This window comes from Bos mutus, chromosome 7 (assembly GCF_027580195.1).
Source record: "Bos mutus isolate GX-2022 chromosome 7, NWIPB_WYAK_1.1, whole genome shotgun sequence".
NCBI lineage: Eukaryota > Metazoa > Chordata > Mammalia > Artiodactyla > Bovidae > Bos > Bos mutus.
The window spans coordinates 24,484,479-24,502,450 of NC_091623.1; the positions used below are offsets into that span (position 1 = coordinate 24,484,479).

Sequence of the window (17,972 nt, forward strand, 5' to 3'; positions counted from 1 at the left end):
CTAATTCATATGTCTAATTAATGCAGTAAAGAAATTTGAAGATAAGATCCTAGAAATTAGATATCAAGATTTATGGATATTTAGACATAAGCTAAGCCTATTAGAAGCTAGGACACTTTTAAATCATTTGACTCAATTATTAAATTGTCACTATAATATTAATTAAAAATTTTATTGTATTCTAATGCTCTTTAATAAACTTATGAGATTAATTCAAGTAAGGTATGGAAAACTAGGAAGAGATCTGAATACACTAATAAATATATAAACGTGCAAACTAATTCCTAGAGGATATGAGGTTTAATTTGTTCAATTTAATCACAGAAAATGAAGTTTGGGGTTAGGGTTAAGTTTGGCTACTTCTCTTGATTTGAGATTTTAATATCTTCTTACTCGATTTTCTACATTCACTGATCAATTTTCATTAATGGTCTAAATGTTCAAAACTTCAGGGTCACAAACTGTACCTCCTAGACATTGAAACAGACTTGCTCAAATGTCCTTGCTGGTCAGCTCTGTTCTCCCATCCACCTTGCTTTGCTCTGTTGTGTGGCTCTCTGTACAAATGCCCAGATGCCACTTTCTTCTGACCCAACACAACACCATGTGAGATCTGCTTCTGACAACTTATCTATATATAAATCTAGGATCAAAAACAATTTACTGAGCATTATTACAAGTTCAGCTGGGCTAGGCAGCATACTAAGAACCAGAGAAGACAGAGGATTTGTTATTTATCCTCTGCCATTAATTAAGAAAAGGATTCTGAGGTGACTTAAAGCAAAAGATAAGTATAAATTAAGACACTGAGTAAGAGATTAAGGCTGAGAGTAACTAATAAAATGGGAAATTAACCATAGCGCTGGGTTTACAGGAGACAAAGGTAAAAAAGCATTATAGACTTTTTAATTTTCTGGCAAAAAGAGCTTATCACTTTATGAACAGAAACAATTCTTATTTAAGACAAATTTACTGCATGGATCTTTATACCGGGGAAGTTAATACAAGCACCTCGTGGCTAAACTTTCACTTCACATTATCTTATGATACTATTCTCTTTGTTTAATTGTGTTTCCTAGTTAGAATTTAGGGCTCCCCAGGTGGTGCGGTGGTAAAGAATCTGCCTGTCAATACAGGAGACACATGTTCGATCCCTGGGTTGGGAAGATCCCCTTGAGGAGGAAATGGCAACCCACTCCAGTATCCTTGCTTGAAAAACCACACAGAGGAGCCTGGTGGCTACAGTCCACAGAGCTGCAAAGAATCAGACATGACTGAGCACACACGCACACATGGTGCACTTAGAATATAACTTTCCTGAAGCTAGGGGTCATGGGTGCTAATCTGCTTCCCCAGTACTTGTACAGAGTGGGATTTCAACTGAATAAATGAATGAATATCTGTGATAGTTTTCTGAACCACTTCTTATTTTGAGGGCATAATATTCAATCTTAACTCCAATAAATAACTTTTATGAAGTCAAACTTCAGAGGTGCAGGGCTTTTTTGGGAACTAAATTCATTCAATGAAAAAGTATGGAAAACTTACAACAGAAAATACGAAGTGAGAAAAAATTGTATATATTCATATAATTTTTAATATATATGTTAAAAGTCCCAATTCTAAAAGTGAAGATCCCAGGAGCTTAGAGGAGTAGTATCACTTTGTTTCCTGGGACCCAGAGAAAGCTTTAGACCCACAGTGTGATCATTTCACAGTCTAAGTGCAGGAAAAATGTACCTCTTCCCACCCTAAGTCTTTTATTGCCACAGAAACCTGATAACCAGTCTACCAAGGGTAAGGTGTGTCCACATGAACTTAGAACGAAATATTCTACTCGATCTCATTCTGACTTGTTATATAAACTGAACTGCTGCCTTGATTCATCATTTCATTGTCCTGATTTTTCTGCCTACTAGACCCTCTTTCTTTCTCAAGAGAAGACCCTGTTTCTAAATCCCCAGTCAATGGTTGAGGCCTTAAACTTTGGTTGATTTATTCATCCTGTCCCAGTGTTGAATCATCTTCTTTTTTTCTTCCTTCCCTGTTAGGCAAAGAGGTGGAGTTTGGTTGTGGAGAAGAGGTAGTCTTAGAACCAATGCCATTCTGTTTGCTCAATTCTCACCCAATGCCTTCATTTTCTGCTCCCTGCAACCAGATTATGCCTCCTGATTCAAACCTGTACTCACACTGCTCGACAGATCCCTACCTAATGTTGGTTCAACTGCTGCTCCCTCCAAATTCAAGTTCTCCAGCTGAACTAGCTCTTCTTGAAACCATCTTGAACTCTAGTAATGAGCCTTTGTCCACAGCTGACTTCCATCCTGTTCTCGCAAGCTTTACTCTAACATTAATCTAGTATGCTTCAAGTCTGAGTCTACTTGACTTGTCTGTGTTAATCTGAATAAATTATTCAACAAAAATTGAGGTCTAACTTCTAAGATAGATGTTAAATGGTTTTGATTTGAAAATTTTTTCTTCTAAGAGCTCATTTCAATTTGTGGTGTCAAATCAGAGGTGTCACTGTGGTTGGGAATCTCATATGGGGGAGTGCTTACATTGAGTGATCATCATAAGGCTATAACAAGAGTAAAAACAGCTCCATTATTAAGTGAAATATGTCTTTCTATAATCCCTCTTATAAAAGACTTACAATAGTCAATCATGCTCTCATCTCTGCAGTAAAATACAAAATCTCTCATTAAGATCTTTTATAAAACCAATGGAAAAAGAAATGTTTCTTATAGAAAGACTTAGTCTAACAAATTAATATGTCAGTTTTTCTGGGTTCTCCTCAACATGTTATTGTACTGATTTCAGCAGACAGTGATTTCCTGGCAGCCTCTGTTGAATGAGGCAATACAATGCCCAATCTCTGAGTGGCACAGACACAAGCCAGGAAGACCCGGACGTAGTCTATCTATATGGATATTGAAAAACCTCCTCCAAAGGTAATTCTGATGGGGTAACAAGGATCCTTTACTCTACAAAAGGATTCTATAAAGATTAGTGAAAAATTTCTCCATTTCTGCCTTCTGAACAACCTGATCTTGCTGTGACTGGGAGATATTAAGGAGCACATTCAGTCCTTAGCAGAAATGATCTATCAGGGATGGAAGTAATCACAAGACACATCATACTTAATGATGAAAAAAAAATGATTTCCCCTTAAGATCAGGAACAAAAGCAGGCCCACTCAAGTTACTTCTATATACCACTATACTGGACAGGCCAATTAGGCAACAAACAAACAAACATCTAAATTTGAAAGGAAGAAATAAAGCTATTTTCATTCACAGGTTATATGATCTTGAACATAGAAAACCCTAAGGAATTCACACACACACACACACACACACACACAAACACACACAATTAGAATTAACAAATGAATTCAGTAAGGTTGTGGGATACAAGATGAAGACACAAAAATGAATTGTGTTTCTATTTCCTGGCAATAAGCAATCTGAAAACAAAATTAAAAAACAACTGCACTTACAATAGTGAAAGTGTTAGTCACTCAGTCATGTCTGGCTCTTTGGGATGGCACAGACTGTACTCTGCCAGGCTCCTCTGCCCATGGAATTCTCCAGAATACTGGAGTGAGATCAAACGCAGGTCTCCTGCATTGACAGGAGGATTCTTTACTAGCTGACTCACCAGGGAAGTCCCAAAAGGATTATGCTGGACTCCTACTTCACACAATGAAAAAAAATAACTCAAGTGACAAAAACAAAAACTAGATAAATTGGACTTCATCTAAATAAAACACTTCTGTACATCAAAGATCATCATGAAGAAACTGAAAATAAAACCCACAGAATGAGAGAAAATATTTCAAATCACGTACCTGATATCCACTGGAATCATGTGTCCACAATATATAAAGAACTCTTATGACTCAACAGTAAAATGACAACATAATTAAAAAATGGACAAAATGTTTTAACTGACCATTTCTCCAAAACAAACATACAAATGGCTAATACCACATTGAAAGATGCTCAAAGTTATCAGTCATAGAGAAAAGCAAATAAAAGCTGCAAGATACCATTTCACCCCAACTAGCACTGCAAAAGTAAAAAAGACAGACAGTAGATGAGTGTTAGTGGGTATGGAGAAACCGGACTCCTCCTATACTGCTGGTGGGATTCTAAGTAGGAGAGTGATGGCTAATGAGTATGGAATTTCTTTTGGTGTTCTAAAAATTACATAGTGAAGGTACAAACTGCTGACCTGTATACTTAAAAAATGAATTTTTTGGTATGTGAATTATATATCTCAGTAAACCTCAAAAATCTCAATTATGTCTCAATGCAGATATGAGATTGTATCTCAAAATTTTTAAAAAGTTAAACATGGAAATAAGCAAAAGTAACTAATTACTAAATAAAAAGTAATCTTAGACTCACAACTGATGATAAAGTAGAGAGTTTCCCAGACTTATTTCAGACACTACCTTACACTATTATGAGAAGACAGAAAGAATTTGCCTGCCAATGCAGCAGATGCAGGTTTGATCCCTGGGTCAGGAAGATCTCCTGGGGAAGGAAATGGCAACCCACTCCAGGACTCTTGCCTGGAAAAATCCCATGGACAGAAGAATCTGGTGGGTAACTAAAGTCCGTCAGGGCGCAAAAGAGTCAGAAATGATTTAGCAACTAAGCAACAACAACAAAGACAATAACTTAGTTTAATAACTTTCCTTTTTGATTGAGAAGACTATACTTTGAAGAATGAGTCACAGAGAGGCAGCCTTTTTGGTCACCCTGTGGTTTGGGTACACCAGCAGAGAGGAAACTGTATAAGAAACTCCAGGAACAAAAGGGGTAATGTTGTCCAAAGTGAAAGAACTGATTAGGCAGAATTCCCAAATTAACCAATATTCAAATGGAGGGTAGAATGAATAAGTTTAATTAGTAAGAGAGTTATTGTTAAGGCTTAAACTCTATAAAATAGTCAATTAACTGTGCAGGTATTCAAGACTTCACATGTTGTTATATATTCTTCCCAAACGTGTGATGGGGGGAATAAAAGCTATGTTAGACTCTTTATTCTCAAGCTGTTTCCAGATGATTTGGGCAAGATTTAGAGATCAAAGATAATTTAAAAACAAAACTAATTAGTAAAGATTAAATTGTAAAAGATACAAATATTATAGGAAAAGGGAGGGTTAATTGAGAATACTTTTTGAAAAATCTGGTAAGGAGGAAAATTCTTTCACTTGGGAAGGGGAAATGGCATTAGCAAAAATGAGAATAAGCATATACTAGGGTCCTTTAGCAAAGGCAGAGGAACCAGAGATCAAATTGCCAACATCCGCTGGATCATTGAAAAAGTAAGAGAGTTCCAGAAAAACATCTATTTCTGCTTTATTGACTATGCCAAAGCCTTTGACTGTGTGGATCACAATAAACTGTGGAAAATTCTTCAAGAGATGGGAATACCAGACCACCTGACCTGCCTCTTGAGAAACCTATATGCAGGTCAGAAAGCAACAGTGAGAACTGGACATGGAACAACAGACTGGTTCCAAATAGGAAAAGGAGTTCGTCAAGGCTGTATATTGTCACCCTGCTTATTTAACTTATTTGCAGAGGACATCATGAGAAACGCTGGGCTGGAAGAAACACAAGCTGGAATCAAGATTGCCGGGAGAAATATCAATAACCTCAGATATGCAGATGACACCACCCTTATGGCAGAAAGTGAAGAGGAACTAAAAAGCCTCTCGATGAAAGTGAAAGAGGAGAGTGAAAAAGTTGGCTTAAAGCTCAACATTCAGAAAACTAAGATCATGGCATCTGGTCCCATCACTTCATGGGAAATAGATGGGGAAACAGTGGCAACAGTGTCAGACTTTATTTTTTACAGGCTCCAAAATCACTGCAGATGATGATTGCAGCCATGAAATTACAAGACACTTACTTCTTGGAAGGAAAGTTATGACCAACCTAGATAGCATATTAAAAAGCAGACATTACTTTGTCAACAAAGGTCCGTCTAGTTAAGGCTATGGTTTTTCCTGTGGTCATGTATGGATGTGAGAGTTGGACTGTGAAGTAAGCTGAGCGCTGAAGAATTGATGCTTTTGAACTGTGGTGTTGGAGAAGACTCTTGAGAGTCCCTTGGACTGCAAGGAGATCCAAGCAGTCCATTCTGAAGGAGATCAGCCCTGGGATTTCTTTGGAAGGAATGATGCTAAAGCTGAAACTCCAGTACTTTGGCTACCTCATACAAAGAGTTGCCTCATTGGAAAAGACCTAGATGCTGGGAGGGATTGAGGGCAGGAGGAGAAGGGGATGACAGAGGATGAGATGGCTGGATGGCATCACCGATTCGATGGACATGAGTTTGAGTGAATTCTGGGAGTTGGTGATGGACAGGGAGGCCTGGCATGCTGCGACTCATGGGGTTGCAAAGAGTCAGACACGACTGAGCGACTGAACTGAACTGAGGGTTCTTTAGACTCATGTTTAATAAACAATGATTTAAGTCCTAATAACCAGGAATTTTGGAGAAGGCAATGGCAGCCCACTCCAGTGTTCTTGCTTGGAGAATCCCAGGGATGGGGAGCCTGGTGGGCTGCCGTCTATGGAGTCATACAGAGTCGGACATGACCGAAGCGACTTAGCAGCAGAGCAACCAGGAATTTTGTGATTTAACCCTCAAACTCTGCTTATAAAAAGTGGATACCTACAGAGAAGGACACACGTATCGGATCTGACCCGACTTATAATTTGCAGGTATCGGAACTAGGATTCAAGCCCAGGTCATCTTCATTCAAGTTTCGTGTTCTTCCACTACACTGAACTTGGAGGCCTGGGGTAGAGGCACAGAGAGATGAAACAATGGTCAGGTCAGATCAGTCGCTCAGTCCTGTCCGACTCTTTGCGACCCCATGAATCGCAGCACGCCAGGCCTCCCTGTCCATCACCAACTCCCGGAGTTCACTCAGACTCACGTCCATCGAGTCGGTGATGCCATCCAGCCATCTCCTCCTCTGTCGTCCCCTTCTCCTCCTGCCCCCAATCCCTCCCAGCATCACAGTCTTTTCCAATGAGTCAACTCTAAACAATGGTAGTAATAAGAAATTAGACTAGAACTGAAAGTTGCTATTGGGAAAAATACAGCTGGAAAGAGATAATCAGTTTACACAGAAGGTGTTAAAGTGACAGAGAAGATAGGTGAGGCGAGACAATAGGGAGCCAATATGATCCTGGAGGGCTTCCCTGGTGGCTCAGACGGGAAAGCATCCACCTGCAATGTGGGAGACCTGGGTTTGACCTCTCGGTTGGGAAGATCCCCTGGAAAAGGTAATGGCAACCCACTCCAGTTTACTTGCCTGGAGAATCCCATGGACAGAGGAGCCTGGTAGGCTACCGTCCATGGGGTTGCACAGAGTTGGACACAACTGAGCGACTTCACTTTCTTTCTTACTATGATTCTGCAATGGTTTGGTAGAAAGGGGGTTTAAATAATATCAACCATGGTGTGGTATACAGGATGGAATGGAGAGAAAAGAGAGCCGGTAGAAAAATGTGTATGAGTGCAGTGATACCGCTGTGAAATGATGAATTAACAACAGTGGGCACATAGAGGAGAAGACATGATCAATATTTCAGAGAGAAGAAAATAAACCTGACAAAATGTATTGGTTGGTTAGATATGGGACAAAAGGAAAAGAGTTAATACAAAAATTAACAAATTGAGCCATTCTTTCCAACCGTTGACATTGACATTGAAGTTGCTCAGTCGTGTCTGACTCTGCGATCCCATGGACTGTAGCCTACCAGGCTCCTTTGTCCATGGAATCTTCCAGGCAAGAATACTGAAGTGGGTTGCCATTTCCTTCTCCAGGAGATCTTTCCGACCCAGGGATCGAACCTGGGTCTTCCGCGTTGTAGGCAGACACTTTACCATCTGAGCCACCAGGGAAGTTCCAACCGTTAGACCTCCTAATACTTATTGAAAATCATTTGAGTAGAAGGTAAAACAAATCAAATCTCAATACAGAAGTAACTACTGTGAAGCTTAACAAATCACATCTGTATATGAAACTCCTTTGATATCTCATTTATTCTATTAGCCATAATTATTAAATACTCAGTATATACAAATATTTTCCCCAATATCTACATATGAGCATAATCACTGTTCATTACTTGTTATTTATTGTGCTTCATCTCCCTTCACATCCACTTCAACATGCTTCTGGAGGTGTGCACCGGGAAAGATATTAATCCCTCTTTGTTTTCATTCAGCTTTCCAGATCCAATGTCCTTACGTCATGGAGATTTTCTTTCCTTAACATCTGATGTGTGCTTCTCCCTTACTAGTCATCTATGTTCATAAAGCCTTTCACTGGATCTTACTTAGGCTCTTGCAACTAACTCCTAAAATTACTGTCATCAACAATCAATCGAAAGACAGTATCTATACTATATGCAAAGAATTAAACAAAATTGAATATAGGAGGCAAAAATAATACACCCTCTGGTCTCTCTCTAAGGAGCCCACAAAAATTGAAAAACTAAATTGTTTTCACACGAAACAACTAGAGAAATAAGATAGAGATTCCATACACAAGTTGTAATCATCCCACGCATTAACATGCTACTTGTATCATGTAGGCAGTCAATGCAGAAATTCAAGTTATATTACAGTGATGTATTTTTACTGATTTACATTTTAAACTTGAAAGGTTTTTAAGAAGTGTTTTTGGCCTGAATTGTTTTGACACTCCAACGGCTCAATTTTTCTTTGTTTATAAGCCAGTATTCTACCTCTCCTCAATTCTTGATTCCAAGCAGCCCATATTTTAGGTATTTCCACTGATCACATTAAGCAGATATGCTACCTATAACCAATTTACTTTGTTCTTTGTAGATAGAATATAAATGATGCTTCTTTAAAGTCACAGTTAATGCATGTCACTAAAGGCAAAAAATAATTCTTTTAGTCCTGTTCCTTTTTCTTTTCAGTGTAAATCCAAATTATGCTCTAGGCAATTTTTAAAAGATCAACTCTTAAGAGTAGACTGAGCTTGAGTGTCCACATACAACTAAGTCCAAAAAATAGTCCTCTATCAGCTGCTGAAGGTCAGCTTAGGCTGCCTAGAGGCTAGAGAGCCCAGCATGGAACAATGGCAGGAAAATAGAGTTCCCTTCATTCCTTAATTCACATGCAAGTGAGGTGCCAATCAAGTGCTGACAAGCATGGAGAAACCAAAATCAAAAGTGGGTAGAGATACACTTTCAAAAGGAGCAGTTTTTCACACATTTCTAAGAGATGTTTTTAATGGTGGTTGTGAACATACCACTAATGATGTGGAAAAGGAAATAAAAGCAATAAGAAAAATACTAATTTTATATCAACTGAGAGGATGCAATAAGCTAATGAAACACATTTGCTAAAATTGTTTAATGTGTTCTATAAAACAGTGATTTCACTTTGACTAAGGAGAGAAATCTGAATGCAAATTGATGTATAGGGCACTGCAAACAGGGAAGGTGAGTTAAGATTTGAAACCGGGCACTGACAAGGAAGCTGGCATTTCCAAATAAAAGAAAAATTGAAGCTGGCCTGATTTTGTCAAACTAACCATGGCAAGACAAGAGCAAAACACTCTGAAATGACTGAGTATGGAAGCAATGCAATCACTTCATAAAGTGGTTGGTGAAAGGGATGACAAAGCTTAAAAACTGGCACTGTGTTTTGATGACACTTTATTTCTAACAAATGAGTTTAAACTTTTAAAAACTACTATAAGGCAAATGTAAGCTGCATTAGTTGTAGATGTTTTTCTAAAAGAATTTGGTAAGTTGTTGATTAGGACTACTATTTCTATCTATGACATATAAAGCAAAATTTATTAGAAATTGAAGGCTTTGACAGTGATGATTTAATAAGAGTAACTTTGTATGTTATTGCTCTTTATTAGTGTTATTTTAAATACACAGAAAAAATAACATAGGATAGACACACTATTTTTAAGATTCAATATCAATTCATAAAATAAACAGTTCTTCCCTTTCACTCTAAAGACTGAGTGCAAGGATTGCTGCCAGAGGTGTCTTATCAATATCTGGTTTTACTAGGATTGCAGAAAGTTTAGAGAATTAGAAACTTGAGATGTTACCATATGATGGGAATAAAGGAAGTGAAAGGCATATTTTTAGAATCATTTTTTTCATTGTTATTATTTACTACATAAAATGGACACTGGTTTTGAAAATGAATCTCTTAACCATCTCCTGGATTCTTCAGGCAAATTCTGCACTTCAAGATAGGGTATAATGATAAATTATGTTCTCAATTTTAAAAAACAACAATTAGCAAAATATGAAAGCTCTACAACTATTCTGTACTTTAAAAGTAATTTTTCAGATATCTATTAGTAGTACCTTTAATTTTAAACTCTAATTACACAGAATTTAATTTAATAAATGACAAGATATATTTTAGCACAGGTCCTGACTAGTAACTATTATTCAAACAATAAGCAGTAAAAGTAATTACATGTAATGTTAAAACTGTACTAGTCACACAGTTCATATTTAAAAGAAATTTTCTTAAAATTCATGATCCAAAAAAGAATGTGAACTTGAATGAGGATGGTAGGAAAATAATCTCCATGCATTGAAACGTGATGCTACAAACTAGGACCATTCCATCCATAAGGGGGTGTGTGTGTGTGTGTGTGTATATGTGTGTGTACAGAATCTTGAATCGGAGATACAATTTTATGATAACTTTTTTACAAAATTAAACTTTACTGAAATCCGAACGATTTACTGTCTGATGTGTAAAATGTACTACTGAAACAGAAAACTAAACCATAATTTAAGATGTTCACAAGTAACTTTTTTGTAAAGTTAATATTAAATATTTCAATCATTGTAAAACAATTTCATATAATACATTTACGTTGAAAAATACTGAGAGGCTGAATATTTGTCAACATTTTAAACACCATGAGTTTTCTTCTAAGAATAACAGGGAGATCAGGAAAGAATGTGATTCAGCTTTAGGCAAAAAAAAAAAGTTTAAACATATTTCAATTTTTTTGTGTAATGTCAATGCTATCTTTCAAAAGTTCTTGAAATTAAGTAGAAACACAATGGCCTTAAATGTACTCATCAAGCTTTGTCAAAAATTTATGTAAAACTAAGTTATATATTTAGAGGAATTCTTTCCAGTAAGTCACAAACTACTTTTTCTTTAGCTTCCACCATCTATATACCTTCTTTGCATACCTCTATCAAAGTTACTTGACAAAAAGTAGCAAATATCTGAGGCTAAGATAGTCGCCATTAATACTTTAAAACCTAAACAAGGTATATTACATTAAATAGACTTCTCAGTCCTGGTGTTGCCTGACAGATATGCGATGTGCCAGTGGTTATATTATATTCCTCCTCCCATGCATGCACCTCCTGCAGAGACAGCAGGCTACAGAAGCTGACCCTTACTGAGACCATCTTGTCTCTCTGACAAAGCTCCTTTTTAACTTCTTACTTACTGGTTACTTCCTGTGATGGAGAAAAACTTTAGCTCAGCTTGTGATAATTTCACAGGCCCTGAGGACCCTGACCCTAATAGCCTCAAGGTCAGAAGTCAAGTCTTGTTCTGAAACATCTGTGTGCTTTATATTAAAGTGGAACAAAAGTGTAGAAATATCCACCAGTGTGTGACAAGAAGGACAGGCAAAACAAGACTGACGCATAGGTCATCTGTTACTCTGGCATCTTAAGTTCCTTTTTAAAACTGTCCAAAATTCACTTAAATTCCAAATCTGATGTACAGATTTGATGTTAATTGTCTTAAGGTAAAATCAGGAAAACGTATGTTTCACAGAAGTTTTAAATTTGAACAGTCTTGCAGGTCTTCAGACATATTCAAAGCTATTCTATAAAGTCATGAAATTTCATGTTTTATGTAATTTAATGACTTACAGGAAGAAAACATAAGGTACATATATATCAGCTATAAGTGCATTTATATATATCGGAATGGTTAAAAGAACTATTTGAAAGCCAACATTCACATTTTAAAAAGGACATCATAACTCGTATGTTAGAGAATGATCCTAAGATATCCATTTTGTAGTAAACAAATTCAGCAGAATTAAAAGCACCTGAATATAATTTGTAAACATGAAATCAATTTAAGAAATGAATGATTTCAGTTATTTATAGATCTTAAGAGAGCACAGTATTTGTAAATTCAGGTCAGTTAAAGTATTCTCAGGTGTCACCACTATTTTTATATCTAAATCACATGGGTAAGCAGTAAGGCGTGGGGAAGTTGAAAAGACCACGGATATATAATTTCCACGATGAAGAGCAATACATGGCAAAGTTTAGAAACATTAAAAATCAGACAATCAATGCCATGCTGGCTTTTATTGTCCACTTGAGGCTACATGGGCTTAAAATGATCAAATGCACTGTATCAGATAAATCATTGTGTTACAGCAATGGTACTTTCCAGTGACATAAGGGGTAATGAACATGGAGCACATTTTTAGGACTCACTGTACCTCATTCATCATTCACGCCTGCACAAAGTGCGATAACTGTAAGACTGTGGTAGAACAGACACCAAATTCCCAAATCTTGCTGATTTTTCGATTATGTACACATATCTTAACTGCAAGAACGGGATTATTTTGAAATGCAGAGATTTTTATGACTAAGCATGGAGTTGCACTTAACAGCAGATTAACAGAATCTTTCTGATAGCTTTAATACTAATTATATGGATTTTGATCAAGTACTAATTTATAGAGATAGTATAGTCAGTTAAAGAGTCTCTAGAAATTTTAAACACTTTACAGATAATAGTGCTTCAACGATGTACACATAAACAGGAGTCACAAATATAAAATGTATGGAAAGGGGAGCTATAATGTAGAAATTAAAAAGTGAAATGTAAATAAGAAACAGGCAAAAAGTTGTCTGATTGGCAATGAAAAGCTCTGTACAATAAAAGTACATTCCTTTGCAACAACATGAAATTCATTACACCAAATGCTTAATCTTCGTCCTTTATAAAACAATTTCAAGTAACCATACCAAGAAAATGGGAGTGAAGGCGATAAACCTGTAAGGAGTTTGCGAATTAAAAATAAGAGTTAACTGTGCACTTACCAGTTCAACAAAAGCAAGTCCTCCATAGCTGTGAGCAACAAAAAATACCTTCTCAGCTGCAGACTGGGCTATGAAATGGTCCCACACATAGACTGCATGTTCTTCAGGAGAGCCATTTTCCTATAAGTAAAACAGACATCATGTATTACATACTGCATCTAATTATTATCATGGTAATCAAAAATTAAATTATATGCTTGCTTATGCAGCATAAGAAATATGATAGCAATAGCTCATTCCAAACAATAACAATACAAAAGAACTACAATGGAAATTCAAATTAGGGAATAAATTAGTATTAAGCTATTAGGGAGTTATTGCTAAACTTAAGTGCTACTCTAAGCTTCTGAAAGAAAATATTTAAAATAGGCACATTTTGAGGGGAAATGGCTCATTCTGGGTTTACCTGAGATATTAAAATATATCTAACTTCATTAGAATTGCATGGATAAAGTTCTAGTGGCCTTTTAAGGCAGTGGACCACTAAGAAATATCAGATGCGTTTCTATGTTTATATCTGAAAATATTTAGAGTATAAATACATCTAAATTATTTGATTTATAAAATTTTAGGTACCTCTGTAAATTGAAAATAAGGAGAAAGTTAACAATAAGTATTTTCCATTTACATTGTTAAAAATACTTTTCCTGACACAATTTTCCACATATATTTTATTTCTAGAACTGGGAGGATTTCTAAATGTATAAACTGGGACTTTTTATATTTCCCTTAAGTTGCTGGTGTGCTTTAGTTGCTCGGTCGTGTCTGACTCTGCGACTCCTTGGACTGCAGCATGCTCCTCTGTCCATGGGGATTCTCCAGGCAAAAGTACTGGAGTGGGTTGCCATACCCTTCTCCAGGGGATGTTCCCAACCCAGGATTGAACCTGGGTCTCCCGCATGGCAGGCAGATTCTTTACCATCTGAGCCACCAGGCAAGTCCAATAAATATATGAATGTTGCTTTAATTCCAAAAGTTCTACAACAACTTCAATTGATTGTGTTTACTTCTATAGCAAACACAATTTGTGGTTAAACCTAAAATTCAGATAATGTGGAAAACAAAGAGCTAAAAAAGTACAAACTGATAAAACTAAGACATCAGGAAGATATTTTGTATGAATAATTCTTGGGATGCTTTAACACCGAAAGACTGATTCCCTAAGAATGTCATAATATTAGATGATGAACACAATTTATTCACCTTTTCCATCTCAGAAATTTTAAAATATTATGTTACGGTCCCAGTGAATGGTTTCACTTGCTCCATAAAAGCTATTATTCCCTAATGTCTATCTCCAGCCTATATTTCTCTCCAGAGCTCCAGACCCAAGGTCATTTCCTTTTGAACGCCCCACAGATACTTCAAGCTCAACCAATTCAACACTTTGATAAAAATATCCTCTCTAAACCTGTGTCACTGTCTTTGCTCCCTACCTCCTGCTGAAATCTGAGCATCATCTTCTATTTCTCTCTCTCTCAAACTCCACATAAAATCAGTAATTAAAAACCTTTTGATTGTCCCCAACCTTCTCTTAAAGCCACCAGTTCTCTCCATCCTCATTTCCTCTGGCTGAGCCCAAGCTCATCCTTTCACAAATGGATGACTGCAACAATCTTCAGTCCAGTTTCCCTGCCTCTAGGGTCATCCTAGAAGGTATTACCCATTTAAATGCCCTCTCCTAACTCCGTAGTGACAACAACTTTTCAAAAATGGACATGTTGCCATTTGCTCACTCACTGCTTAGAACTCTCCAAAGTCTTTTCATCAGCTCCAGGACCAAGTTTAAACTCAGAATGACACTAGGGCCTTACATGATATGGCTTCTGCCTTGAAATGAATGCACAAAATATGATGATCTAAAAGATACCCTTTTCTCCCCAAGAGAGAATGGAAAGAACACTCTCTGTGTTCCAACTGCAGGGAACATCCTGTAACATCCTAATTGTGCCATACATTTCTTATCTCTGGGCTGCTTTTGATATTATTGTTTGGCAAGCGACCCATATGTTCTGCCTTTGCTTAACCCATCACCTTCACCTGAATCATTCCTATGTGTCTTCAGAACTCAAACTAAGATAACTGCATCTGGCCCCATCGCTTCATGGCAAACAGAAGCGGAAAGGGTGGAAACAGTGACAAATTTCTTCTTCTTGGGCTCTAAAATCACTGTGGATGGTGACTGCCGGCATGAAGTTAGAATACAGTTGCTTCTTGGCAGGAAAGCTATGACAAACCTAGACAGTGTGTTAAAAAGCAAAGACACTTCTTTGCTGACAAAGGTCCATAGAGTCAAGGCTATAGTCTTTCCCGGAGTCACATACAGTTGAGAGAGCTAGATGATAAAGAAGTCAGAGCGCTGAAGAACAGATGCTTTTGAACTGTTGTGCTCGAGAGTCCCTTGGACAGCAAGGAGATCAAACCAGTCAATCTTAAAAGAAATTAACCCTGAATACTCATTGGAAAGACTGATGCTGAAGCTGAAGCTCCAATATTTTGGCCAACTGATGCGATGGGCCGATTCATTGGAAAAGATCCTGAAGCTGGGAAAGACTGAAAGCAGGAGAAGAGGATGACAGAGGATGAGATGGTTGGATGGCATTACTGACACGATGGGCATGAACTTGGGAAAACTCTGGGAGATGGTGAGGGACAGGGAGGCCTGGTGTGCTGCGGTCCATGGGGTCGCCAAGAGCTGGACATGACTTGGTGACTCAACAACAACTGGGAAGGAAGACTTTGTAGGCACTTCCGGCCTTAAAACAAAGCAAAACAGTGCCCAGCTGTGGATGTGACTGGTGACGGAAGTGAAGTCCAGTGCTGAAAGAACAATATTGCATAGGAACCTGGAATGTTAGGTCTATGAATCAAGGTAAAATGGAAGTGGTCAAACAGGAGATGGCAAGATTGCACATTTTAGGAATCAGTGAAATAAAATGTACTGGAATGGGCGAATTTAACTCAGATGACCATTATATCTACTATTGTAAGCAAGAATCCTTTAAAAGAAGTGGAGTAGCCCTCATAGTCAACAGAAGAGTTCAAAATGCAGTACTTGGATGTAATCTCAAAAATGACAGAATGATCTCTGTTTGTTTCCAAGGTAAACCATTCAATATCACAGTCATCCAAGTCTATGCCCCAACCAGTAATGCTGAAGAAGCTGAAGTTGAACGGTTCTATGAAGACCTACAAGACCTTCTAGAAATAACACCCAAAAAAGATGTCCTTTTCATCATAGGGGACTGGAATGCAAAAGTAGGAAGTCAAGAGAGAGCTGGAGTAACAGGCAAATTTGGTCTTGGAGTACAAAACAAAGCATGCCAAAGGCTAACAGAGTTCTGCCAAGAGAATGCACTGGTCATAGCAAAAACTCTCTTACAACAACATAAGAGAAGACTCTACACATGGACACTGCCAGATGGTCAATATTGAAACCAGATTGATTATATTCTTTGCAGCCAAAGATGGAGAAGCTCTGTAGAGTCAGCAAAAATAAGACCGGGAGCTGACTGTGGCTCAGATCATGAACTGCTTATTGCAAAATACAGACTGAAATTGAACAAAGTAGGGAAAACCACTAGACCATTAAGGTACAACCTAAATCAAATGCCTTACGATTATACAGTGGAAGTAACAAACAGATTCAAGGTATTGCTATACCTTGATCAATTGATATACCTTAATATACCAAGCTCTGGTAGACAGACTGCCTATTGATATACCTTGATTGATTGATATACCTTGATATACCAAGATCTGATAGAGTGCCTGATGAACTATGAATGGAGGTTCGTGATACTATACAGGAGGCAGTGATCAAGATCATCCCCAAGAAAAAGAAATGCAAAAAGGCAAAATGGTTGCCTGAGGAGGTCTTACAAATAACTGAGAAAAGAAGAGAAGCTAAAGGCAAAGGAGAAAAGGAAAGATATACCCACGTGAATGCAGAGTTCCAAAGAATAGCAAGGAGAGATAAGAAAGCCTTCCTCAGTTATCAATGCAAAGAAATAGAGGAAAATAATAGAATGGGAAAGACTAGAGATCTCTTCAAGAAAACTAGAGATACCAAGGGAACACTTCATGCAAAGATGGGCACAATTAAGAATAGAAATGGTATGGACTTAACAGAAGCAGAAGATATTAAGAAGAGGTGGCAAGAATACACAAAGAACTATACAAAAAAAAAAATCTTAATGACCCAGATAACCACGGTGGTGTGATCACTCACCCAGAACCAGACAGCCTGGAATGAGAAGTCAAGTGGGCCTTAGGAAGCATCACTATGAACAAAGCTAGTGGGGGTGATGGAATTCCAGCTGAGCTATTTCAAATCCTATAAGATGATGCTGTGAAAGTGCTGCACTCAATATGGAAAACTCAGCAACAGCAACAGGACTGGAAAAAGTCAATTTTCATTTCAATCCCAAAGAAAGGCAATGCCAAAGAATGCTCAAACTACCACACAATTGTATTCATCTCACATGCTAGCTGAGTAATACTCAAAATTCTCTAAGCCAGGCTTCAACAGTATGTGAACCATGAACTTCCAGATGTTCAAGTTGGATTTAGAAAAGGCAGCGGAACCAGAGATCACATTTCCAACACCCTGGACCATCGAAAAAGCAAGAGAGTTCCAGAAAAACATCTACTTCTGCTTTATTGACTATGTGAAAGCCTTTGACTATGTGGTTCACAATAAACTGTGGAAAATTCTTTAAGAGATGGGAATACCAGACCACCTGACCTTCCTCCTGAAAAATCTGTATGCTGGTCAAGATTAGTGCAACAGTGAGAACTGGACATGGAACAACAGAC

General features: G+C 37.6%; 1 protein-coding gene across 4 annotated transcripts in view; it reads right to left on the reverse strand.

Annotated features, from left to right (window-relative positions):
* Positions 1-17,972, reverse strand: part of ARB2A (ARB2 cotranscriptional regulator A) — a 420,339-nt gene that overhangs the window by 173,737 nt on the left and 228,630 nt on the right. For all 4 annotated transcript variants that reach the window (XM_070373131.1, XM_070373133.1, XM_005893847.2 and 1 more), the window contains one exon: positions 13,155-13,274. In XM_070373131.1, the coding sequence (XP_070229232.1) occupies positions 13,155-13,274 (120 nt within the window). The remainder of the gene's footprint in view (positions 1-13,154; positions 13,275-17,972) is intronic.